Genomic DNA, 25,348 nt, shown 5'->3' on the forward strand with positions numbered 1-25,348 from the left:
TATTTGATACAAGCATACTAAGCAACAATTAACCCGTATTCTGTTGTAGAGGAAATGCAATTTTAGCCTGTCTGTGCTCTTACGTAAGCTCTCAGCATCAGCGTTTTAAGCATCACACAAGCAGAACAGCAAGTTCATTTGCAGAATCCTAGAAGTTACACAGGAAGGCCATTCGAGTCTCCAGTAGCACTAATCTTACTCTATTTGCTGGTTTTTTTGCTAAGTTAATACACTGTCTTTCTAATTCAACCTTTTTGCCTTAACACTTTCATTAGCTGTACTATTTCTTCTATAACACAAGTTTCATATCTGTTTAGGCAGCCTTATTTCAGGCTGAAATATCTGATTAAGACAACATTTATATACAAAATATAGCCTGTAACACAGGTTTACTAGTATTTACTTATAGGACAAAAATCTGAATCAGTAATTGGTCAATTATCTATCAGTTGAGGCAATAGCTTCCATCCTCCTAGCCATGCATGCTCTAAAACTGAGTAATCAGATTAGCTTACATACCTCCACTTTAAACTCATTGCTGACATAGCGTCCGTTAAGCTCAGAACAGACTAATTTGAACTTTCGGTCAAAGAGAGAAACAGTGTGCCAGTTTCTGTAGCGTATCAAATGCAGAACTTCTTCATAACTAGCCATAGTATCAACCCCTGCGGAGAGACACAAACAAGTAAAACCATTACTTTGCAAAGGACCAGTACAACACCATATACTCATGTTGTAGTTCAGCCCCGATCGGGACCCCCCCCTCACTAATCAAAACCAGAACAACTCAACAAATATTACTCCCTTTCTTCAAGTAAGTTTTCTTGCTGACAGATTTTCAGTCAGTAGAAGAAAGGTAACACCACAGACATACACATACGTGGCTCCACTGAAATTCAGCAGATGAATTTTGCGATAAAATCCTAGACTCAGTCTTTAAAGATATTTAGGGAGCCCTTCTTTTGAATACACTAACATATTCTGAATATAAAATAAAAGGGAATGATGCATGTTCCTTGGCACTGGATTATCTGTGCAAGGAACAAGCCTTTTCTGGGGCAAAGTGTACTTCATTTCCCCAGTTCACAGGTAACCTGCAATGTGGGCCATGAGAGAAGAACAGAAAGGAGGTTCGACAGGGACCTATTTTCTAGAATCACAGCTTTCCACGAAATACCTGCAACACCTCTGAGCTGGAAATTCTTGTGAAAACTAAAGTATTTGGAGTAAGGTGTTACAAACCATCTCCATAGCACACTGTTCCTGTTACCACTGTCTTCAGACCCTTCCTACCACAAGACCAGAAGCAGCAACCCCTACCTGTGATTATCATGCCCAGGCTGGAACTGCTCATCTCAATGCCTTTCTGCTGTAATCGCGTCATGTCAATCTCCAGGCTTTCTTGTTCCCGATTTAGTTCCTCTCCTAGCACTGTCACCTCACACGTATCCAGGTTATGCATGATCTCTTCAGATACCAAAGACTCTTGCACTAAAAAGCAGGAAAAAAAGCCAAAGAGTTAAGGAGATACAAAGGTGAAGGAGACAAGAGCCCAGGAGCTATAAAATGTCACATGCACACTGAACTCTTCCTCCAGAACAGATACCAAGATCCGGAGCTGAAGTAAAGAGAGCAATTATTCATGAAATAATGATTAAAAAACCAACCAAACAAAATACAAATAAGGGATATTTACATGAAAATAATGACCTGGGCTTATTATCATTTCCAGGTAAATTTTTGTTAGCCCAGCGCAGAGTACCTACACCTTCTCACAAGATACACGCCTTATTTCCCCCTGCTAGATTCTGTATTAAAGGAGAAATCCACACCTCTTTGCAAGAGGAAGATCCTCCAACATGATTATTAAATGGGGTGAGGGTAGGCAACAGTCCTAAGCAGAAAAGGATGTTACCTGTAGGATCTTCATCTCCATCTCCCTCTGGCTCCACCTCCCGTGTAATGGTGCTTATTATGCGAAGCTCAGGGAAGAGGGAAACACCCTCAGAGCTCTCAAACTCTGACGCGGAGCGGGCAAAATGGTTGATGCCACTAAGGCTAATTTTCGGTTCCTCTGGTTGCAAGACCATTACATACCCCTCCACAGAAGGAATGGAGACGCAGGCCTCTTCATTTAAACATCTATGAGACACAGAAGCAATTTTGCACAGTCAAGGAGGCTATTTGAGAGGGAGATACAATTATGCAGAGTAATTGCTTTATAAATTTTTAAAAAGCTCTGTCTCAGACCCAAGAGTCTTAGATAAACTCATCAAGTGCGTTGTAAAGTAGGAATTCCCCACCAAGGGAGCAATCTTACAGTTAATTTTTACTTACAGTTAACATTTGGCCCCATTTTCTGTGCTACGACTAAACAGCCACAGATAACACCTTTAATGAAGGCTGTGATACTGGAGACATACTCACAGCATACCCTTGCAACAAGTTCCTCCTGATCTTACACACTTCTTACTACACTCTCAGGAAGAAAATAAGAGTGCTGGTGTAGAAAACGTTTGCCGTATTCAAGTCTGTGATCGTTATATACAGCAAGACTCCTTTGTTTATCACAACTGAGACACACAAACACCATTCCAGGCTTCAGGATCACCGTACAGAGACACATTATCTCAGCACCGGGACATACTTGACAACACTGGTGATTTTAAGCCTTCGAATCCCAGGCGTTGGGAACTGACGGGAGTTCAGATAGGAAATGTGTTGCATGGCCTTATCAACTCTGTCAATATCGTCCCCTTCTAAGGTCAGTGTTGACTGACTCGGGTTCATGTGGACCTGAAAGAAGAGGGGAAAAAAAAAAAAAAAAAAAAAAAAAAAAAAAAAAAAAGAGAATACCCAAACAGTAACGTGATCTGATAATTAAAACTGGAAGTTCAGCACTGATTAGTCTGGTATAAGCTATGGTAATTACATCAGTATTCAAAGCAATAAGGCCATTATTTACTGGCCTTGTAGTACACAGTCAAGCTTCTTTATTCCCGTCAAATACAGTGTTCCGTTCTTTAAGAAAAAAACCTAGGCACTTATAGATCTGATGTGAAGATTCTAGTAGCATGGAATAGAGACAGCTAACATAAAGGAGAAATTTAGCTCTGTTCACACAGCCTTGCTACTAAAAGGCAGTGTGCAAGTCAGTCTCATTCTACTAAGCTGCTTGTTAAAAATCTGTCTTTTATTAGACAGAGAGGCTCACAAATAGGGAATTCTCTTTAAGACTTAAAGAGAACACAATAACTTTCATTCTTAAACTGCACTAAGACCATGCCTATACAAGGAAGATTTCCCAGTTTTCATGTAATCTTAATGCAAAACATCACAATAGATCAGCTTGTTTTATTTGAGACACCGCTACTAACTCTGCTAGCAAAACTCCTATTATTAGCAAAGCAATATACACTCTCCCCTTCATCCACATGCAACTTTACCTTCACGCCTTTGCCGACGCCATCAGCCATTTGCAAATCCAGCCCCTCTTTGCAAGTATACAGGCAATCTATCACTTTCTTGTTTTCCAGTTTACCAGAACGAATCATCAAACCCGCCAGATTGCCTCGGAAAAACTGAGCCATGTGGAGTTCACCGCCTTCATAAAGGGAGGAAGGAAAAAGTCTTTGTAAGCTTTGATTCTTTTCACTTTTGTAAAACAACAAATATGCCTTCTGATACCATAAAGTATTATATACATGCAGGTTAGTTTTTATCCATTCTGAGTGTTAACCTTGTGATTATGTTCAAGCATAAAGAAAGAATTGAACAGTTCACCATGCACATGGCCTTCAAAACAGGTGTGGCCATCTTGAACTGTGCAACTAAGGCTAACATTTCCGTAACAAACATTTCACAAGAAATCGCCCGTACAGCGAGGTGGTGTTCTTCAGAAATGAAAGACAGAACCAACAAGATGAACTGTGAAACCTGAATTTGCATGTTGAGGTAATGTCTCCTACCAGTCAGTTCTCTACAAAACAGGCAATGCCCATCAGGATAGAAGATGACAGCATCCTTCATCTTGATCTTAGTCATCTATATCTAAACCAACCATTACAGGCTCTCTTTATACTCAAAGGATAGAAAAGAACTTCACAAAGTGATTCAGCTCATTCTGAAAAAGGTGCCTAAGAGTTAACTGCTTCCCTTTAAAGGTGGTTTCTTCTCTGTATGAACTCAATCGAGCAGTTTAAACTCAGCTAACTCATTTCTAGATAAGAGAGTTAAGTTCAATGCACTGCAACCCAGTAAGCCCCTTATTGCCTAGATATTTATTTTTTTGCAGATGACATCACGATGATCACCTAGTCCATCTTGCTAAACAGACCACAGAACATCACCCGGAAATTCGTATGTCAAAGTCATCACTTACTAAGCTACCAGATTTTTAGAAAGATGTTTAAGCTTGTTTTAAAGACTAAGTGATAAAAGATTCCTGGCATAACTCGATAAAACTTTTCAGTAGTGAATGGCCCTGTTAAAATTACGTGATTTTCAGTTTAGATTTGCACAGCTTAGGCTTCTAGCCTCTGGATTCTGTCAATTCCTTGCCAAATTTAAGTGCGATGCACAGCTAGAAGTCCCTTGTAATTATACCGTTCCAGAATTCTTAAACTTTACAGAAGGAGTACATATCTTGAATATACATTTAGAAATATACACTAATTTTAAGCGTCTCAAGACACAAAATCCACCAAACCATCATTAAAAGTTTCAAAGAAAATAAAACCCTGTAGCCAACCTGAAATACTTGGTAACCAAAGCTTTCATGTCCATTCACTGTAATTAGAACTTTGTATCAATTTCTGATGGAGTATCCACTGTAAACTAAAGTTATACACAAGCAACCTGATCTAAATATTTAATTGGTCTTGCTATGAATGGGGAGCAGAGCTACTTGACTTCCAGAGGTCCTTCCCACCCTACTGGATAACACTAATACACACACATATCTACATATATATATATATATATATGTATTTATATTTATATAGGATGAGATGCATTTATGTTTTAACAAAACTGGACAAAAGAAATTATAGCTGGTATTTTATATCAGCAACTTATTTTACACCACTTCACTGCAATCACAATGGTTGCACATTTGTACATGGATGTGCATTTGGGTGCAATAAAAAAAAAAAAAAAGATAAGAAAAAAAAAATCAGCTGATGAAGCTCTGGAAATAGAAGCACAAGAAACAAGCCTAGGAGAGGATTATGTGAAGGTCAATGGCCCGAATGCAATGCCTGCATTTCATGCTGCGTGTGAGATGAAGCAATGTCTTGGCATAAAAATGAAATAAAACAGTAGGGAAAAAAACTCCAGCAACCTGCAGAGGTCTCAGGCACAGTTTCATTGTCATTTTCATTTCCTGTATATTCTGTAGAAAAGTAAGACAAAGAATAGGACAATAGGGAAAGGAGCAAGTAATTACAAGTTGGCAAACTCTCTTATCCCAGAAAATACCCAGCAGCACCTTCCCCCAAAAGTCTGCTTACACTTGACCCACCTTCTCAAGGATTATGAGTTCTCTGAAACACTAACAGCTGCAATGCAGGGAAGAAGCATTACTATGTCGTTACAAGAACATACCGTTCACGACAAGACAACCTGAAGAGCCCCCCAGACAAGCTGCAGTAAAACCAGTCACACTGGAGAACACTTAACAACAGATACCCAACCTCGCACAAACCGCTATGAGTAATGAGATACAGGTCCATCAACTGGCTCAATTTATTTTCTCCTCTTCCAACTGCTAAAGGGGAAATTAAGGTGAGATCGATCCAGTCTATATCAGCAAGTCACCAGAAGGAATTAAATGCTGATCAAAAGGAGCCATTACCCACATAGATTTTTTTATCATAACAGTATCATGTATTAAGCAGTCAATTTGTCAGATGGAAGCATCTGGGTGGAAGCACTAAAAACAAAAAACAGCTTTTGATCTTTTAAAAGAAATGTTAAATAATTTTTTCAAAAGCATAAAAATCTCTCTCTCCTTACAGGAGAGCTGTATGTATAACTTACAGTAGCCTGACGTATTTTAAAATCTTGGTAAGACTAAGAGGATGGCCTTAAGCACCAACTTTATTCCTTTGGCACGCCTTTTTTTCCCCCCATGTTCCAATTCCTGAAAAAATCAGGCTTTTGGTGGAATTTTTAAAAGGTAGTGCCTCAAGTTCTTTTAATGCTCCTATTTCAGTCTGCTGTCATTAAAAAAAAAAAATAAAAAAATAAAAATTTAAGAATCATATAATGGTACCAAAATGAAAGCACAGGAGTTTTTGAACTGAACGTATACGCTTTTGTTAGGATGCAGAACATATATGGAAGCCATCAGACAATCCACACGCTTCTCTGGAACAGAGTTTCCAAGCTCCAGTTTTTTGAAAACCAGCCCCTATAGTTTCCCTTTGAGCTAGATGAGATAGTTGGAAAGTCACGAACGGAATGAGATGAATTATGGAGAAAACAATTAATTGACTCAAAGGAAGGGACAACAGAATGAATTCAGCACTGAAATAACATTAATCCTGAAAAACAGTGAACTTGTCACAAAACAGTAAATTTGATGGAGAGTATATTTTGATAATTTAACCTTCATTCACACTTCAAAGCCTTGAAACTCAAAGAGAAAAGAGATATTATAAGACAGAAGACTATTAATTTGATTAAAATTTCTCAAAGCTCTCCATTTATCATTCATTCACAAGCTACTTCTACGTATTACTGCAGCCTGCAACTACAGTCTATATTCTCTGCTACAATGAAACATGAATGATTTAACACTGTGTCCATCTCTGACCAAAAAGATCAGCTTTATATCAGCTAGGCTGTAATTCGATCAGCAAGCAAACAGTTCAGTTCAGGACTGTGAAGCAAGAGCTTTGTTACAGAGATCTCTGGTCATCAGCCTTCATGTTCAGATGCATTCTCCTCCCTTTTCTGAAGCTTTGAACTGTAGGTTTCATAAGTATTAAAGCACATGAACTGGCACTTTACAGCATGCAGAATATTGTGTTCTAAGTCATAGTCTGCATACAATAAAGCAGATGCTTTCTAAGTTTATTTTTATATGCAGAAATGATAAAATATCCAAAAGACAGGATCACTGTGTTGCTTAGTTGAATTGCCTGCTGGTCATGCTTCCATTTATGAGAACACTTTTCCTACAATATGCTTTTCAATCTACTTGAAATTAAGTGTTCTGTTTAGTAATCTGAAGTATATGATGTACTCTTACAACTGTTATTACAAAGCAGCTGTCTATATTCCCATGGTTACCACAAAAATCACTTTGATGGAATGCTGCTTGGTGAGTAGCTTCCTATTTCATAGGCACCTGTGGCCAACGAGCAAAAAAAAAAATCTCACAGAAAACATGACCAAGAGAGGAAATATGTGATACTAGCTAGGAGCAAAAATAATCTGCAAAAAGCAAAACCAGTTATCTTTCATGCACTAAAAAGATCTGCTATGTACTTCTAGGCTAACCACAAAGACTTCATTTTAAAAAGTTAATTAAAAGTTTTAACAATTGTAAATAGTTACCTTGCCAACATGCTCCAACTACTAGCTGCGTTTCTATCTTTGAAGGATGAAGTGGGTAATCTTCAGTCACTGGGAAAGGATCATACGAAACACCGTCTACATAAAGAGTTACCGCAGGAAATTCAACATTGAGGACATAATGATGCCACTCTTTGTCACACACCTGAGTAAAGAAAGTTTTAAAAATACTAGTTTTTTTTTTTTTTTTTTTAAAGTTACAGTTGAATAACTGATCTGACGCACATTTTGCATATACACACATGCGGACATACTGACAGCCATACTTTAAATTTTACACACATGGCATGCATCTGAAAAAAAGGAAACCAAGTATCATACATTTGTAAATAGTTTATTTCCTTCTACTGCCTATATAGGAAGTTGCATCTATGTCCACTCCTTTAATTCTTATACGATCTAATAACAGCACATTTAAATTTTAAAATACATATCTACATGCAAGCTGTTTAGGGACTGTTTAGAAAAGAACATGACAATCTTGAATATATAAAAAAAGTCTTCCACGACAGAATTATTTATAGTGAAAGTTGTTTAGTTTTTGGAAAGTAACAATCCTCCCATAAGGACATATACAAGCATTTCACCATTAAAACAGTATACATTGCCCTGCACAGGAAAGAGGATATAGTTAACTACATTAGAAAGATACTCATTGTTTAGGTAACTGGCAAAACAGACCCGCAAGAGTAAAGCAACTAAAAAAATCTGTATAAGTTTACAGATACACAGTGATAGTTTATCACTCAGATCCAGAGGGCTGGAAAAGCACACAAAATATTTCAATATTTAGTCCCTTCTGTCTCACTCTTCATGATCATAACATCATGAATTCACAGAAATTAAGTTCTGCAGATCACAGCAGGACGCAAGGAAAAATTAGTTATTACAGCCTTGGCTTTCAAATCTAAATTAAGAATACATGACTGAAAGAATACAAACAGACAACTCCTCTCTCTAAATAGGAAGCAGAAAGTACCTGCATCCCTCAGAGGCCTATTAACTCTATTTTTGTGGAGTAAAATACAATTAGGGAAACTGATTTGTGGCTACTGCTCACACTGTGTAAAAGGCACACATTTTATTTCAGTGTGAAAAAGGATTAAGGAGGAGTTCTTCTGTTATCCTATTAACACTTTGATCTGCAAAAACGTCACATGCTCAGAAGTACTTTAATGCTAGAAACAAACTGGAATACTTCCCATTTTCTCACGCACAGCACCTTACAATGTATTTAGTGAAAATAAGTGACATCACATCTAAAAGACTGACATTGAATTTTCACGTATAAATCCACATTTTACTACCTTTCAGGACAGTGACTTGTACTTTATTTCATTAGTGTCCCACTGGGTTTAATAATACCACTAAAGCAGTATGTCTTACTCAAGATGAAAAGGTACAGCTGAATCTACCTCTGACACTTGATCACAAATAGAAAAGTATTGTTCTATAAAACATGGCAGCAGGAGGCCACAGTTGCAATAAGTATTAATTAATAATTATACTATCAGGGAATTTAGTCTCCGATGGTTTTCATTGCATTCTAACATCCTACCAACTGTCCTTCCATACTTACCTGATTTAGTTTCCAGTGGAATTCAGCAGGTTTGTATGTTTTCCTCTCTGAAGGATCTTGGCGGAAGAGGAAAACAAGTCGGCAGTTGTGTACATAGAGTGTGTAGTGGTGTCTGTTCATATCTGCACAAGAGTTTTAATTAACATTATTATTTTCTGTAAACCTTAAGAACTCCAAAAATTCACCTGTGCTGTAATTTCACACGTAAATCCCTAAGTAACTGATAGGAAGAATCAAATGTAGAAGTAAATCAGGCATGTTAAAAGGACTGACAAACACCTGTAATAGTCATTAGGCAAACATTGTTGAACAACCCAAGAGACTGTAAAATAGAGAGACATGTCTGTCTCTAAATGCAATCTAATTCAAGGCACAGGACTGAAGACTCACAGAGACAAACCTATTAGCAGGAGAAAAAGGGAAAAAAAGCTCTATTTGCAAATAGAAGAGCTCTTTTGTTATAAATGAGTAGCTTCTATCCCATCTAATTACGGTTTTGGAACATGTATACATGATGGCAGGTGGAAATGCTTTCCGAAGAGAAAACTAAATAGTCACAGCTCTAAAGGATTTAACATTTAAAATAAACACAAAGGTGAGATGCTACAGAAACAGATAAGAATCAGGAAAATAAATATTTTAGCTACATCATCCATTCCACGGCATGTATGAGTCAAGAAAGGAGGGAAAGAAAAAAAAAATACCACTATCATGTCAGTCTTTCAGCCTGACAGCATTAAATCTGACTGTATTTATCCAGCGCAATATATTCTAAATTGCCTCCCTTCAACAAACCTTCTTCCAGTCCTTCAGTATTGTGTGGTGTACCATTGAAATGAAGGCAAACGATATTTCTACTATTGGAAACTATCTGTCACAAAAGTTATATAGTTAGTTCAAACTAAGGGGGAAAGGAAAAAAAAAAAAAAAGGAAAACTTGTTTTGAAGGTCTGCTTCCCATGTACTTTAAAACAGGAAAAATCATATTTAAATTTGCCTTTTTTCTCCAGTTCACTCACTTCCATGAATACAAAGTTTTCGTTTTGGATTAACAGGAACGACTGAAGTTCGGGAAAAGAGGAGAATATTTGTACCTGGTTCCGAACGACAGTCACTTTCACAGAAATGCTTTTACAGTAATAAATACTGCTAAATCTTTCCTATTTTAAAATAAAATTTAATTTAACTAAGGGTGAGGGCTGCTGCATTTGCTCTATATTCAGTGTAGTTTTCTTTGAAAAGCCTAGCAGCATTTTCAATAAAGTATCTTTCTAATACACTGAACAAATCCATTGCTCCAGCTAACAAAGACAAGAATTCTTTTACCCCCATAAGATAGCAATTATGGAAACAGGGTTATCAGGTTTCTTTGTTATTAACAGCAGCTTCAAAATGACTGTGTCTGTAGCACTCACAGAGACTGAAATTATGCATAGGGTGAAAAGAAACTTCCGCACTGGAGAAAGAAATTATCTCCTCCTAGGAAAAAAGATGTAGTAGTAAATGCTGTCACTAAACATCAAGAGTAAGGCTATCTTTGGAGATGCAAAATCAAGACCGCATTGCCAGAATAAGTCAACTACCATTGCAAAAAAAAAATGCATACTATAAATCAATATCTAATTAGAGAAAAATGCTGTCTAATCCAAAAACGAAGCTACATAATCTAAGGCCATGCCTCTGTGGGTGAGCACAATAAAGAGCGACTGTTACAGTCCACTTCACTTCCAAGGAAAACCTAACCTGGAGAAAAAAATTAAGGTTCTCACATATGCTGCCACAGCATATAAAAACAAACAAAACGCAACAATGAAACTGTTTATATGTGAAGTACTGACAAACCTGTCTTGTCTGAATTGCACAGAATTGTCTCCTTCTCTTTGGTTCCAGGCCCATGCCTCATCCACACTGAAATCATGAAGGGCTCTTTTAGATTGACTGTGACAACGCCATCTGGAATCTTCACAGCTTGTGTGCCGTTAAATTCAAAGACTTGGTCACTGTCATGACCATTATCAGTTGGAAGTCCTATTGTCCAGTTCGCAGCACTACTTGGAGGGGGAAGTAGCTCAGCTGTGCCAGAAGCAGCACCTACAACAAAAAAGCTCAAATTAAAAAAATGTAGAAACTAAAAAGATCTCTGCTGGTTTCAAACTAAACTGTTTGGTTTTTTTCTGAGCACTAATTTTTCAGCACCAACTGTAAGGATTACGCACTACCATCACACACAACTCTCCTTTTGAATAACGGGGCACTAATAATAGATATCTAGTATCACGACAACTTCCATAAATTTAAACTTCTGGGTAGACAACTAATCTCATTGAAATTGTTTTGCTTACTATCTCTACAGCTGTAGAACCTTATTTTGTTATTCTATCTCAGGAACCCTTACATTAATACCACTTGTCCCTCAGCCTCATGAATATTATGTCTCTCTTGATGCTATACTAGTTGAAAAAGTAATATCCATCCAGCTGAAGAGGGCTGCATAAGCATCCCCTCCCAGATCACTGACTAATAATACCATAGCCAGGAGCAATGACACTCAGCAGGTACTCAGCTTGCTGTTTTTTCCCCACTTCAAGCCTAAATCATTAGTGTCACAGTGACCTCATCAGGGAATAGCTTAGGAATCGCCTGGGTCTCTAGGGTTACACTCTACTCACACTTTCAACTAACTTCAACTGAAGCTGAAGACATAAAACAGTGATAATTTGTCCTGTAATGTCGATTCTTCCATATTGGCTACCAAGGATTCCTAAACTTTTCATAAGACCTTTAACTGCAGCATACGTGAATGCCAAAGTGCCCTTTATTACTGGGGCAAGCACAGTATAAATTTAACTGATCCAAAGTAAACTGTTTTTTTGCAAACCATACTTTCTTCAATTTCACATCTAGTTTTTTACCATGTATTTCTTACATTGCATCCTTCACATCCATCACACCTCAGAGAAACAGAGGTTTTAACGGCTGTACGCTGCCACATGTATAACATCCTCTCGGCTCTTGAACATGAATCTCATGGGAGCGAAATTAATAGTCTACATAAGCTAGTGGAAGGCAGAAGGGATTCTTCACTGTATTTGAGAATTATTTTAAAAGTCACCTTCAGTCAATTTCATGCTTTTTATTGCCTGCAGGGCAAAATGTTGGAGGAAACTACACGTGAATGAAGACCGTATCCACTCATTGATTTGTGGTCTAACACAGCATTCAAAGAAAAACTAATAAAAAAGAGAGACCACTTTAACAAAAGCATTCTTACCACAGAGTCTGTGAATGGATTTCTCAGAGTAGGTGTCTCTATCACAGCCTTTACCAATATGGTTGGTTTCTAGTTCAACTGTTGCTTGAATTGAAGTTATTGGCTCATCACATGTCTCCAAACGCATACTGGGGAAGAGAGCTAATGAACCAGTACCAGGCTCATATTCTATTCTTTTGCTCCAACCTGTGGATTTATCCAGAGAAGCAATATTTAAAATCTCTTGCATTTAACTGAAGGTACTGAGAAATGCTAGAAGCAGATGGGAAGGAGATCAAACCAACCTTGCCAGCCAGGCTTGCATGTAGGCTTAATGCTAATTTTAACCAACACATCCTCAGCAGCTCTCTTCTTCCCACAGTCATACGCTGTTACTGTCAGTTTATACTGATGTTCTTTACCGTAGTTTAACTTTTCTGTGTTTTTTATATAACCTGACACACACACAAAAAAGCAATAATCAGACACCAATATCTAGTCATTTCTCAGGGTCACTGTCACATTAAATGCATCCAGATACCAGCTGTGTACTTCTACAGGTACCAAGACTTAAACAGACACACCTGCAAGTGAATTAGCTCTTCGCTGACTTTTCAGACATCAGGCCCAGATTCGTTAAAAATTACGTAAATCCAGAGACGAGCACACAAACCCAGAACAGCAAGTGTATACTCCTAAGGCTCTTAACAGTGTGTTACACTACTCATTTTTGAAAGCTAATTAGCAAAAGCTATCCTAATACAGAATAGAAAACTACAGGGGGGGAAAAAAGTCTACAAAGAGCTGGTTTTCATCATAATACAGCTACGATATTTCCTTTGTTTTGAAAAGCATTTTACCAGAAACAATACACATGCAACACATCATCTGCTCCTTATATCAGTACATAGCGCACGGTACTGGCATTGGAAGACACCTCACTTTTCATTATCAAACTGCTGAAGTGAACACCTCCATTTAACTATGCTTTGGAAAGGGTTAAAATACGGTTGCTGTAGTTTTATGCTGACCCATTTGAAGTCCTATTCTTGGGATGGCAAATTACAGTAATCCCCACTCCACCTCGCACTGTGTTCTTACCATCCTTGTCAATAGCGAAAGGTACATCCGGAGTTACAATTTCATAATTGCAAATCTGGCTGAACTGAGGTGAACAATCTGCATCCACTGCTTCCACTTTCAGGATGTTGTCAGACCTCTTCCCTTCAATAACCGTGGCCTTGTACGACTTCTCTTTGAACACAGGGGCGTACTCATTAACATCGTTCACCTGAATATGAACTGTTGCTCTGGAAACAAAACAGAAAGGTCAGTTTCCTATAAATCCCAAAACTCCCATTCATACCAAGGAATCTGATAAACAGCTCCTTCATACAGATGAAGCTATCCTTCAGAATTTAAGCTTCCTGAAAGAAGTGACTGATGACTAATAAAACTCACCACCTCAACTACCCTACTAGGAAAGCCATAGATATTTTTCCTGTGTGTTGCTATATGATTCAGTATAGTTTGAGCTTACTGCTTACTATTGCTGTTTATTTGCAAATAGAATTCAAACCATTGTATTGCAGCTATTAAATGGCCACCGTTTTACAGAAATACAACAAAATACAGTTGTGACAAAATAGGTTTTTACTTCTGTTAAAACAGTACAATCCTTCTAATTCTTTACTACTGTCAGAGTATTTGATACAAACACCCAATTTTTATTTCATGTGAACAAGAATGACAGTTAAGACTGGTCTTAGACTAAGAGTTCAGTCAAGTGCGTATGATTAGCTTTCTTTTGATAAAGTACTGAACTGTGTAAGTCAGTGAAAACTGGCTATTTATTGGATTGTAGGGATGGGAGATCAAGCAATTTAAATGAAAGAATCAAAGTGGAAGATCACATGATTATTTATCTTGCTATATGATTAAATCATCATATAGCAAGATAAATAATCCCGAACAGGTTGCACCTTGAATTCCATCCTTTCATGCTTGTCCCTGATTGCTGGTATGTACAGAATAGGAAAATAATGCAGTTTCTGTCAGTGACCAAGGAGAAAAGGTGAACAATGAAAAGTATCTGGAACATACGCTAACAAAGAATTCAATCACTACAGTCTTTCCATAACAGCAGAAGTTGTCTATTGCTTATGCTAAAAAACCCCGTATCTTTAAGGTTTTATCTTATCCTATGCACTAGACAAATGCTACAAAAAACGGCCTTCTCTATATTCCCGACTTTAAGTCCAAGATGGTTAAAAAGTCACAAAACAAACACCAACACAGCCACACGGCAGGGAAAATTCAACAGCAGTTTGTAGGCACAGGAAACCCATCATTCTGCTGTGGGAAAAGTGGAGTTGCAGAGCATGCTGCTAGATCTCTACTTGTTCATTACATAGCCAGGAATTTGGATAGCCATAATTTTTACGAGGTCCATCAGAAGAAAGTTTACATGTCAATTAACCAACACAGATAGAAAAATTTGTAGGAAAAAAGCTCTACAGTGTGGAAAAGGAACTGTACACTATCAAACTGAACAAAGAATATAATTCCAGCCAACTCAACAAAACACTTGTTGCCGTCTCTCTCTTTGAAATCTTTCTTCAAAAATCAATTTGAGTACCAGGTAGAGTTTAAGGGCATACCTATTTTCTGTAAGTGTAATCCTTAAGGAAATAACTTTCTGCTGCCTATTTGAAGCATACAGCTATAGAGTAACAAGGTTGCATTTGTCACCAAGATGACTGCTGCTAGTCTATTCCTTATCTTATTTATGCCATTCTTTGCTTCACACAAACAGTAATCTTCCACATGTTCTGCAGATGTTTACACCAGGGTGTTTAAACAGTTATTCTCAAGAGGATTTTCTACAGAGCATTTTACATTGTGGTTTTTTCTTTAGATAAAAGATCATCTGAAGATTGCTTTGTTCCCCTTCTTTAATCTAGGCAGAGATGAACCTTATGCTATTGATCCTGCTTTTTTTTTTTTTGTGAGGCTGTCTGGAAATGACAGCAACATGCATTATTTTCCATTTTGTCAAATTTAATATAGATTGACTTCTTGAAGCAGTTTTTCAGTTTTAGAAACTGAATTCTGAAACAATGCCCAGGCTTCGTATCCCATGCAAATTCTTTACACCAATTCAAGCCAGATTTTATCTATATCAAGAGTCTTCCTGCTTGTATCTCCATATTATTTTCTAATGTAAATTCAGAGACATCAAGGCATAAAGCAGTATCATCTAGAATACAGCTAAAGAGATACCAAAACAGCTTATTTCCATTTTGTTGCTATTTATACTTCCGTTATATGCAAGTCTTCCAGTATTAACACTCGGTTTACATTTACTCTAAATACACAGACCACAAATCACCATGAGCAGGAGACCACTTGAAACCAAGCTTCCCCTCAGCCCACCACAGATTTACTTACTTGTGGGATTTTTTTGCATTCGCTCCATCTGGTCCCTTTCCACAGTCATAGGCCTGTATGGTGAACGTGTAGTCCTTCTGTAGTTCACAGTCAAGCTTTTCTTTAGAGCGTATGATTCCCTCACCAGTGGATTTATCCACTACCACTGCTTCAAAGGGAACATTTTGTCCATGAATTTTAAATCCACAAATCTCACCTACAGATTCAAAGTAAGAGAGGTTAGAACGGGTCAAAATTACTACTCATTTTTAAAATAAATGACCAAATATTTTGCAGCCAAGGGTTTGTGAGGGTCTGTGGACAAAGCAAGAGCATTGTGCTTTAAAATGAGTGATTTCTGGGAACTTTAGTAAAAAGAAGCAAACGTCTGCCTTCCAAGCAACTTGTTTACTTTGCATCCATTCATGCAGGAATACAAAAGAGAAAGAGAGATGTAGACAGGCATTTCACAGGAGTACTTGAGATAGCTCTAGGGTAAGAGTAGATCTTATGAGAGCATACAGCCAAGGCCACTGGTAATATCTTCTATGCCAAGCTACTGGGAATAGCTGGGCAGCTTGTTTGTTTTGACCAGAGCAAAAGGTTAAAATGCACAGTTACAAGTCAAGGGATGAAAAAGCTTCAAGTACAGGTTCAGCACCATAATTACAGAAATTCTGTCAACAAATCAAAGAACAAAGTCTTCCTGTGCAATGTACCTGGCTAAAATTAGGGAATCAAAATAAACTACTGAATGAGAAAGGTAGAAATACCAACTTCTCAGGCATCCATTTCAACAGCTACCTACTAACACAGACCAAGTACGTTACACCAAGGAAGCTCTCGCATGGAATGATTTAGTAGGCTTTCCTTTCTATTCAAACTGTTCATCCTGACAAACTTGCAACAGAAGCCCCTAGTACATCATTTAAAAACACATCTAAGCCCAAGGTTACACTAGGAGACCTCTTGCTGGCACGGCGAGCTCAATCTGTCACACATGATGCAGAGTGAGCCTAGCACACCGAGCTGTGCTAACGAAAGCCACTCCATTAACAGTTTCATCCCCTACGCTTTCTTTTTACCTTACTACATTTTGAAGGTGATTTTGTTACACTAACACAAACCACTATTTTGCCATTATAGCTGCAGCAGTACGATAGTACCAAGAGTGCACTCCTACTGTAAACATGTCTAGAGGTATTAAAAAAAAATATTTGATTCAGATTTTAAACTACTGAAGGAAGCGTACTGCAGGGAAGGTCATACAATGCTTTGACAGTTAAATATTACTTTAGAATCACAGAATCATAGATGGTTAGGGTTGGAAGGGACCTTCAAAGGTCATCTAGTCCAACCCCTCTACAAGGAGCAGGGATATCCCCGACTAGATCCCATAGCACATGAAAAAAAACTTCAGATGTCCCAAAGAAGTAAACTACCAGTGAAAATACCAGAAAACTACTTTCCCCAAAATCAACCTCAGTGGCCATACAAGGTACAATAATCCCAAATGGTTCAAATGGATGTCTGATTTACCGATATTTCTAACTCAGGGTTTGGTTACATAACAGTTTTTATCAATATATTTTAAAATAGAAAAAAAACTGGGAGAATAAATGGGACAAAAGAGCATGACAGGATCTTCTGTTTCAGTGCTGATTCCCCATTTCATAACCAAAGTTAGTAGGTTAATAGTCATAAAAGGGATAGAAAGAACCCTTTATCACCTTCTTTGGTGACTGTCACCTCAAAACTCTCTAAAGGGAGAAAAGATAAACCCAAGTCAGTAACAGGAAAGGTTGAAAGGGAGCAAATAAGGAAAAGGCAAAGATGCACACATTACACAGAAAAGCTTTGGAAAAAATTGTATTCTGAAATTCCAGTGGTGATTTGCTGTAACTGTTACAATTTTAGAGTTTTAGTTATGTTAAATATGATTTAATCTTTTAAATTCAGGTTGTCATTTGTAGAATTCTGAAGTATTTACAAAGTTTATTGAAATGCTTTTTTCTTCTTTTCTTTCTTTTTTTTTAAATAATAATACAAACTAGTTAACAAAAGATACCTTCAAAATTGCATGTTAAGAACTATCCCTAAAGTAGAATTTTAATCAGAATTTATTTGTACTACTCTATTTAAAGAAGACATGGCAAATAATTTAAATAAGCTTTTATCTATTATACTGAAACTACCATGTTTCTACAATTAAAAAACACTGTATTCCCCTTCTGTGTTCCAGAAAAAAAATAAAGAAAAAATTTAAATAGTCACAGGATTTTTGTGTTTCCATGTATTTTTTTAATTGGTCTAGGTTGTACAGCCCCTAGCATTTTCAAAATTTCAATTCTACATCAAACTCAACTTGACAGTATTGCCATAATTCATGATTTAAAAACATACACATTAAATTGTGATCGTAATGAACACAAAAGCTTTAATATAAGAAATAGAGGGGGGAGCTATATATTTTCCTAGAAGCACACTGCTTTTCCAGGTTCAACAACCAACCAACAGCTTCTATCATTTTATTCTACGGCTGAAATACTGCCATGCTAGACAGAAGAGATTCAGAAACTCAAATATATTCACCTGCTAGCACCCAGGATGCCCTAGAGCAGCCTGCCTTGTCCCCTCCAGCCACTGCAGAAAAGTACAGGCTTCCACAGTGTCCTGGATCTCCCACGCTTCTGAGGAGCTCTCAGGTATAACGGAATTTTAACAATGGCATGAGATGACTGTGACAGGCACAGTTTTAATAAAAAGACAGTTAACCCTGTTCTTCAGTCCCCTGGAAACCGTAATTTGTTAAACCCCCAAGTACCACCTTCTACATATCATCCAGCATATCAATTATTTTTTCCTGCTTACTGTCATTTTTTGACCCAAATTCTAGTAAAACAAAGCAGAACCTCTACCCTTAAAATCACTTCTAGCAGATCTCCTGTAATTCTCACACATTTCAAACAACTTGCAATAACACAGTCATTCCGAGTCTCCATTCTAGAGCGGCCTTAAAGAGATGAGGCACCATAGTTACAGAGAAATATTTTTCTTAAAAAGGCAAATTGACAGTTTAATATTGAAGCAGAAATATAATTAAGGAAAATTATCTTATAATGTATCATGATCTCTAGTCCTTCATTTTAAAAGGAGCCAGTTTCTGAAATAGCTCTCATTACGTTCTCCCTGAATCTCACTTCAGGTAATCCCCAGGTTTATAATCAGCTCTTTATTTTAATGCACCAAGTATGCTGCCTCTTGTGGAACCCACATAATTTATTTCAGTCTATTCTTACACAGGGTATAAATACAACCACAGATTTTCATGTGTTTTTGCAACAGAATCATTCAAGAAAATTTTACACTGCCTAAATTCGTGGCTGACACCACCAATTAGCCGCAAGTGACATTCCAACTATAAGCTTTTAAATATTCCACATCTCCTACTCCTGTACACCCACCTCCCTGCCCCCTTCCAGTAACTCGAACCGTGAGAGCCAGCCACGGTGTGTAAAGCAAAAAAAAAAAACAAAACCAAAAAAAAAAACACCACAACACAAAAAAAAACCACACAGAAGGGAGCATTAAAGCAGAAAGCCTGGTAATGGAGAGAAGAGAAGAGAGAGAAGTGCATCAATGCGGCAATTATCTATTTGGGAGAAGGGGAGGCAGTTTAAAAACTGGTCAGTTCTTTTATCATCTGAAGTGACCTTTAACTCTGGCACCAACCCCAGTTTGGCTGCTAGGAAGTTCAGGCATTATATTTTTCTCTTCTGAGCATAAGACATAAATAAGATCTCCAGTAAGTATCTGTGTGTCTCCAGATGCTTTTTAAAGTATAAAGCTGCAGTTCAAGGTATACTACAGCTCAATTCCTGCCAGATGCCTCTCAGAACAATAACTGACCCGATACAATAATATTTTCCACTTCACACACTAGTGAGATTAACAAAAAGCCCTCTCATAACTACATAAACAAGGTTCTTGCGACTGAAAAAAGTTATAATGCATAAAAACTTGGTGCTACTTATGACGTAAGTGCTCTAAATAAGCAAATGCAGAGCTCCCAACCTAACAGGCTTTTTAGGCTCCCTTTTTCAAAGTGTCTCTGCAAAGAAAAGTAGCAAAAAGGACTAATTCTTGAAAGTACAGCTGCCCTTCCTTTCTCAAACATGTATTACAGACTGTTACAGAGCAGTTTCAAGAGAAATAAGACAATATACAGATTAATATTCCCACACACAGATGATACTCGCTGTCATCTCAGTTATGAAATGCATGTATTTATACAGTGTAGGTAAGGCTCTTCTCTGACTACAGAATTCTTGGCAGTGAATTTTTTATCACCATTAAGTCATTAAGTAAACTTAGTGCCATACCATGCTCCTTAAGGTTTCATGCTATGTCATATGCGCTTTTTTCCCTCATTTCATTATGAAGTTGAGATACATTACGGAAATAATTTTCTACCTCTTCTAATCTTAGAACAGAATGATAATCCATCTGCGAAATAGTTTTTATTTGATATATCGGAAGCTGTTCAGCTGAATAAACTGTAACTAGGATAGCAGATTACAGTGTTTCACTCAGCTCTAATTACAGCTGAAAAAACATTTTTCATTTTACAGATAACACATGTGGAACTTATGTGAGCAAGAAAAGATACAGTAACCCTCTTCCTAAAGGCATTCTGTATTTCTCCCAGTGCAGGACAATCAAATGACAGAAAAGATTTGGCAGAATTTTAAGCTTTGACTTTTAGTGCTTTATCTCTTTCTCTACTGTCATGATATAACGATGTAAAATACTTAATCACATTGTATAGTTATAAGAAAGGTTCATAAGATATTTAAACTGGACATAGATATTCGATCAGACTCTCTTCAAACTTTGGAGTTCGCTATCCCTCTCCATTTGACACAAAAATGGCTGAAGCACTATTGCAACGAAACTTCCTCTTAGGTTTGCCACCCAGCTGTGTGACATATTTGTTATACGCTCACTGAATCACTCCCTGGATGTGACAAGATCAAAACCTTTGTTTGATTACACAGTGTCATTCTCTCCGTATCATTTCTTTATAACCCTCACCCAGCCAAGCGCTGCATTGCACACAGCCCTGCCATAGACAGGACGTCAGCACAGCTCCCAGCCCTAAACAAACACAGGCTGGTGGTGCCGCCTGGAAACACGGCATCAGCGCTCACCCACCGGAACACGCGAACTCCACACACCTCCGGGGAGAGGCTTGGTGGATTCTGGGTGGGTTTTTTTAAAGAATGAATAGAGATTCTGCAAGATCATTGTCAAAGATCTATGCATATTCATGTTCAGTCAAAAAATTCCTAACCCCCACAGAAATACTTCTTGCATCTCAGATTAGTAAGGGGAAAATAAAGTACCGTGGCTGATAAGTGGTTTTCTCTAGGGGGGGAGGAAGAGGGATTAAAACCCTATTACAGACACATCAAAAAACCGAGGAAATATTCCCTTCCACAAGGGAAATATTTCAAACATCTTGCTAGCAAGACCCTGCATTATACTCTCATAATAAACCACATCCAGTGATGTGAAGGCATCCAGATACAATATTGTTTGTTTCAAATGCAATAAAAATTCAGCTGCTTCTTCAGTTCCCCTTAGTAAGGGCAAAATTCATACTGAGAGCTTCAGACACCAAACTGATTTTAGACACGATTTACTCTAATGTACAGTAGAAAATGTAGCTGTCCTTTACTTCATTTTTTCAGCAAAACCACCTAGGATCGAATTCCAACGTGACTCAATTTGTAATACAGAAAAGTTTCATTGAGAAACAGGAAGGGTCATTGTCTTCTCAAGCAGATCTCTAACAGTCATGGTACAAAAATACTGATTCCACAGGGTCTCTACACGTTGGGCAGTAAGGCAAGGCAATCTGGCATGACTGTGTTCAAACTCTGTTTTCAAAAGTGTCGTTTTAGATGTAAAAGCACACAAATTCCCCTAGATATAAGCGTCTATATAACCATACTTATTTCTACACACCTGAATTTTAAAATCCTTCCCACAGCATGGAGCGAGCAAAGCAATAATATATTACTTCTACTTGTCTCATAGTTCACGTACTACAAAGTATTTAAATGATCTAGTTTCAAGATGTTTCAACATGTTCAAAATTGAAATAAAGCAAAAAAAGCTCTATTTAAAATATTTTAAACCTGCAGACAGTTCAGAAGTTTCACAGCTCAGCTAGGGGGCACAATTAATTAAAATATCCAACCTTTTGAAGTATGAATAAATTTGATTTCTAAGTAGGAATATACTGGTTATGGCTGAAACAGTCATTTAATCCTGAAAATGCTTTGTTTTGCTGTGAAAACATGTCACTGATCTAATAGGCTTCTCACACTTAAACACCCACAGAGATGCTGCTGGACAATAACAATGCTATTCTCCGTTCCAGGACATGACTACAGCACCGCCAACTAGAACTGGTAACGCTGATTCAACACCACTCCCACATTTGGTCTCCTCAAAGACAGATTCAAGTATTGTTCCATTTAATGCTAGATGAATACTTTTACAGATTCCCATACCACATTCAAAATTTACGCAATTCAAATCCAACAGAGTCATATCAAGGAAAATTTATTTACTTTTACTATCCACCAAGAGGGGTAAAACTGCCATTTTTAAAACCCGTTCAATGCTGTCAAACCAACAGATTTTATGTATCCCAACACAAGCTTCCTCATTTGGAAACGAAAAGGTTTTTTGTTCATAGACAGTAGTTTTACTTCCCGTCAAGATCACTTAAGAGCCTCTGCCATGTGTATCCAGTACAGGAGAAAGTTTGGATTTCAGAGGTTTACCACTGTCTCTGAACTTCCTTTATTGGTACAGCAGCCTTGGATATTATTACAGCCTTATGATAATACAACAAACTGTTCTTTTAAGTACCACTCTAAGAAATTATGACTGAGCTGACATAATACTGTAGCACACAACGCAGTCAGCATCCTGAACATTTCAAATGTCTGCTAATTTAATAACTCTGTTTTTCTGTCACTTCCTTCTTGAAGTCAGGCTAAGTAAAGTTCCCAGAAACAGCTAATGTCACATTCTCTAGGTATTTTACTAGGATTCTTAACACTAGAACTTTACTTAACCAAGTAAGCTTCTGCAAGTATTTCACTGTGTTATCCACTACAACTAATTTAAATGCCTGCAGATACCTGATGATATTCTTCAAACAGAGTTTTCTAATATTTTGTCAAGTCAAAAAAGTACTTTCCATAATAATGCATCCAATTAATGAATACAGTAACCTTAAACGGTTGTTTCTGGAAAAAACCTACCACAGAAGTTTGTAAGAAAAGTGTCATCCGCCAGTCCTAAGCTGAAAGTGAAGAATTGGTCTACGTTTTGCAAATATCTTGTGTATCATTCTCTATAGTCTTTGCTAGAGGAGAAAAAGTCTTTTCTTCATGTAGAAGAGGCCATTCATTTTTTAAAATACCCCAGACCGCTAAGCAAACTTACCACAGAAATGTAATTTTAATTCTACTGATTACTGTTTTCAACCTATTAAGACAGAAATAAAAAACACTAAGAAAACCAAAAACTCTCTTCAGAATAATAAGAAAATAATAGTTTTGGAACTCCCGGACTGAATGCTGTGAAACGTGGAATCCAGAGAACTGAGGAAAAGCTTAGACAATATGCAAAAAAAATAACCAAACAACGAAACAAACCAACAAAACCAATCACTCCATAAAAAAAAAAACCCACCAACAAAACAGAAAAATTAACATATACACATGAAATTGAAAGAAGCACAGAATATCTGCAATACAGAGTACTCTCTGGTTTGGATATCTGCATACAGCTGTATATTTACAGTTGTAAACAGGAAATAAAACTCTGGTCCAAGCACAAACATTTCCTAGGGTCTTAAAGCTTCAAAACATTATGCTGCTGTTAGGGAAAACACACTAAGCAACACACAGCATTTGTCATCAAAAAAGCATTTCCACTTTTTAAACAAGATAAGTAGATGAATTCTTTACCTGCAAAACGCAGAGGTGCATCTTTGTCCAGGGCTATTAAAGGGGGGTCCAAGAGCACCGTGTTGTCATTTTCTGTAACTATTCCATGATAAGTTGTTTCAATCCATGGCTTATGCTTGTTAACTGAAAGGAAAACAATGCACAAAGTCAAAATGTTTGAAACTAAACTTCTTTTAAAAATGCTTTATAATACTGATTTGAATATTTGCCTCTCATTTTTTCTAAATCTGAACCAGTATTTCACTAAATTAAAAAATCTGAGACAAAATCTTGGCTAAGTATGTTCAGAAGACTTCAGTGTCTCTGCAGGCTTTCCAAAAGTAACTCGGAGAATCTAAATTAATCTCTTTGTTATGCTGGGATTTAAAATGCCCCTGAAGTGCAATTCAAAAACCTTTTAACAGTGATGGGGAGCTGCTATCAGTGCCAAGCGTGACACTAGAAAATCCTATATTCAGCCCGAGACAAAAAAAGACTGGCCAACATGCAACACATGGGTTTGTTTACACCCTACTTCTTGGAAAACTTGGGATGCAGTTGGTGGACTACTCTTCAGAGCATGAAGGCTTTTTCTAGTTTCAGCATTTGGTCTTGTGTACAGTTTATTATCATTAAGAGAACAGGTGGACAAGAGACCAAACTTAACTAATTTCTACACAAGGCCTAACGACACTTGCTGAGGAAACAAACAGGGAGCAACAGCCATTTCTGTCTAAGATCTAAATCCAGAACCTTTGGTATCAGTTTTACCAGTCATTTATATGGCATCCTGGGTAAAGGAAATCTCCAGGAGTTCTGCTGAAACTGGGCAACTCGGTAAAATGCAAGAAAGGGAGGGAGGAGAGGGGGAAGACATCGGCTTCACAGTCCCACATCTCAGCTGCAGAGATGCAACACAAGCATTCCAGGCCCTTCTGGGTTTGGAGGACTTGTACTCTGTACTCTTTAATCAAAGATATACCCAATGAAGATTTCAAACACTGCTGGAAGAAAGGATCAAAATCTCAGGCCTCTTCTGATATCTAATTTAATGTCTTGAAATCTGAGTAAAATACTGAATACTTTTTATATCAGTTATTTAGTAGCTGCCTTAAGAGACTGGGAAACTCCACTAAAAGATCATCCATAAAAGCATTCTTCAACTCCACACAAAAGAATCTGTAAACCGATCACTTGAGCATGTTTAAGATGATTGGTGGTCTTCCTTTGCTGCAAAGGAATGCAGTATCTTTCCCTGTCAGCTTGCAAAAATATTTTTCTTTCTAGTACATCACAAAAGACATAAGACAAAATTGTATCTTATCTACTAGGTTACCTTCTACTACATAACAAACCGATATGAGAGTGCCTTAAGTATTCATCTCTACGTTATGCTCTCCAAAGATAAATATGGTTCATAGTCCACAAAACTAGTATATGTGGTACAACAGCTAATTCTTCTTGGCAGTTGAGTAT

At 37.4% G+C, this 25,348-nt stretch overlaps 1 protein-coding gene across 4 annotated transcripts in view; it reads right to left on the bottom strand.

Moving 5' to 3' along the window:
• Positions 1-25,348, bottom strand: part of CLSTN1 (calsyntenin 1) — a 39,507-nt gene that overhangs the window by 5,339 nt on the left and 8,820 nt on the right. The window contains exons 2-16 of one of the 4 annotated variants that reach the window (XM_086764434.1): positions 23,894-24,016; positions 17,570-17,599; positions 15,861-16,056; positions 13,512-13,720; positions 12,716-12,865; positions 12,432-12,617; positions 11,003-11,251; positions 9,161-9,282; positions 7,564-7,726; positions 5,342-5,392; positions 3,447-3,604; positions 2,648-2,796; positions 1,916-2,142; positions 1,321-1,491; positions 520-665 (exon numbers count right to left, since the gene is read on the bottom strand). In XM_086764434.1, the coding sequence (XP_086620560.1) occupies positions 520-665; positions 1,321-1,491; positions 1,916-2,142; positions 2,648-2,796; positions 3,447-3,604; positions 5,342-5,392; positions 7,564-7,726; positions 9,161-9,282; positions 11,003-11,251; positions 12,432-12,617; positions 12,716-12,865; positions 13,512-13,720; positions 15,861-16,056; positions 17,570-17,599; positions 23,894-24,016 (2,330 nt within the window). The remainder of the gene's footprint in view (positions 1-519; positions 666-1,320; positions 1,492-1,915; positions 2,143-2,647; positions 2,797-3,446; positions 3,605-5,341; positions 5,393-7,563; positions 7,727-9,160; positions 9,283-11,002; positions 11,252-12,431; positions 12,618-12,715; positions 12,866-13,511; positions 13,721-15,860; positions 16,057-17,569; positions 17,600-23,893; positions 24,017-25,348) is intronic. The other 3 variants (XM_086764435.1, XM_086764436.1, XM_086764437.1) reach the window with 3 other exon arrangements.

Source organism: Chlamydotis macqueenii, chromosome 21 (genome assembly GCF_036417535.1).
Source record: "Chlamydotis macqueenii isolate bChlMac1 chromosome 21, bChlMac1.mat, whole genome shotgun sequence".
NCBI classification, from domain to species: Eukaryota; Metazoa; Chordata; class Aves; order Otidiformes; family Otididae; genus Chlamydotis; species Chlamydotis macqueenii.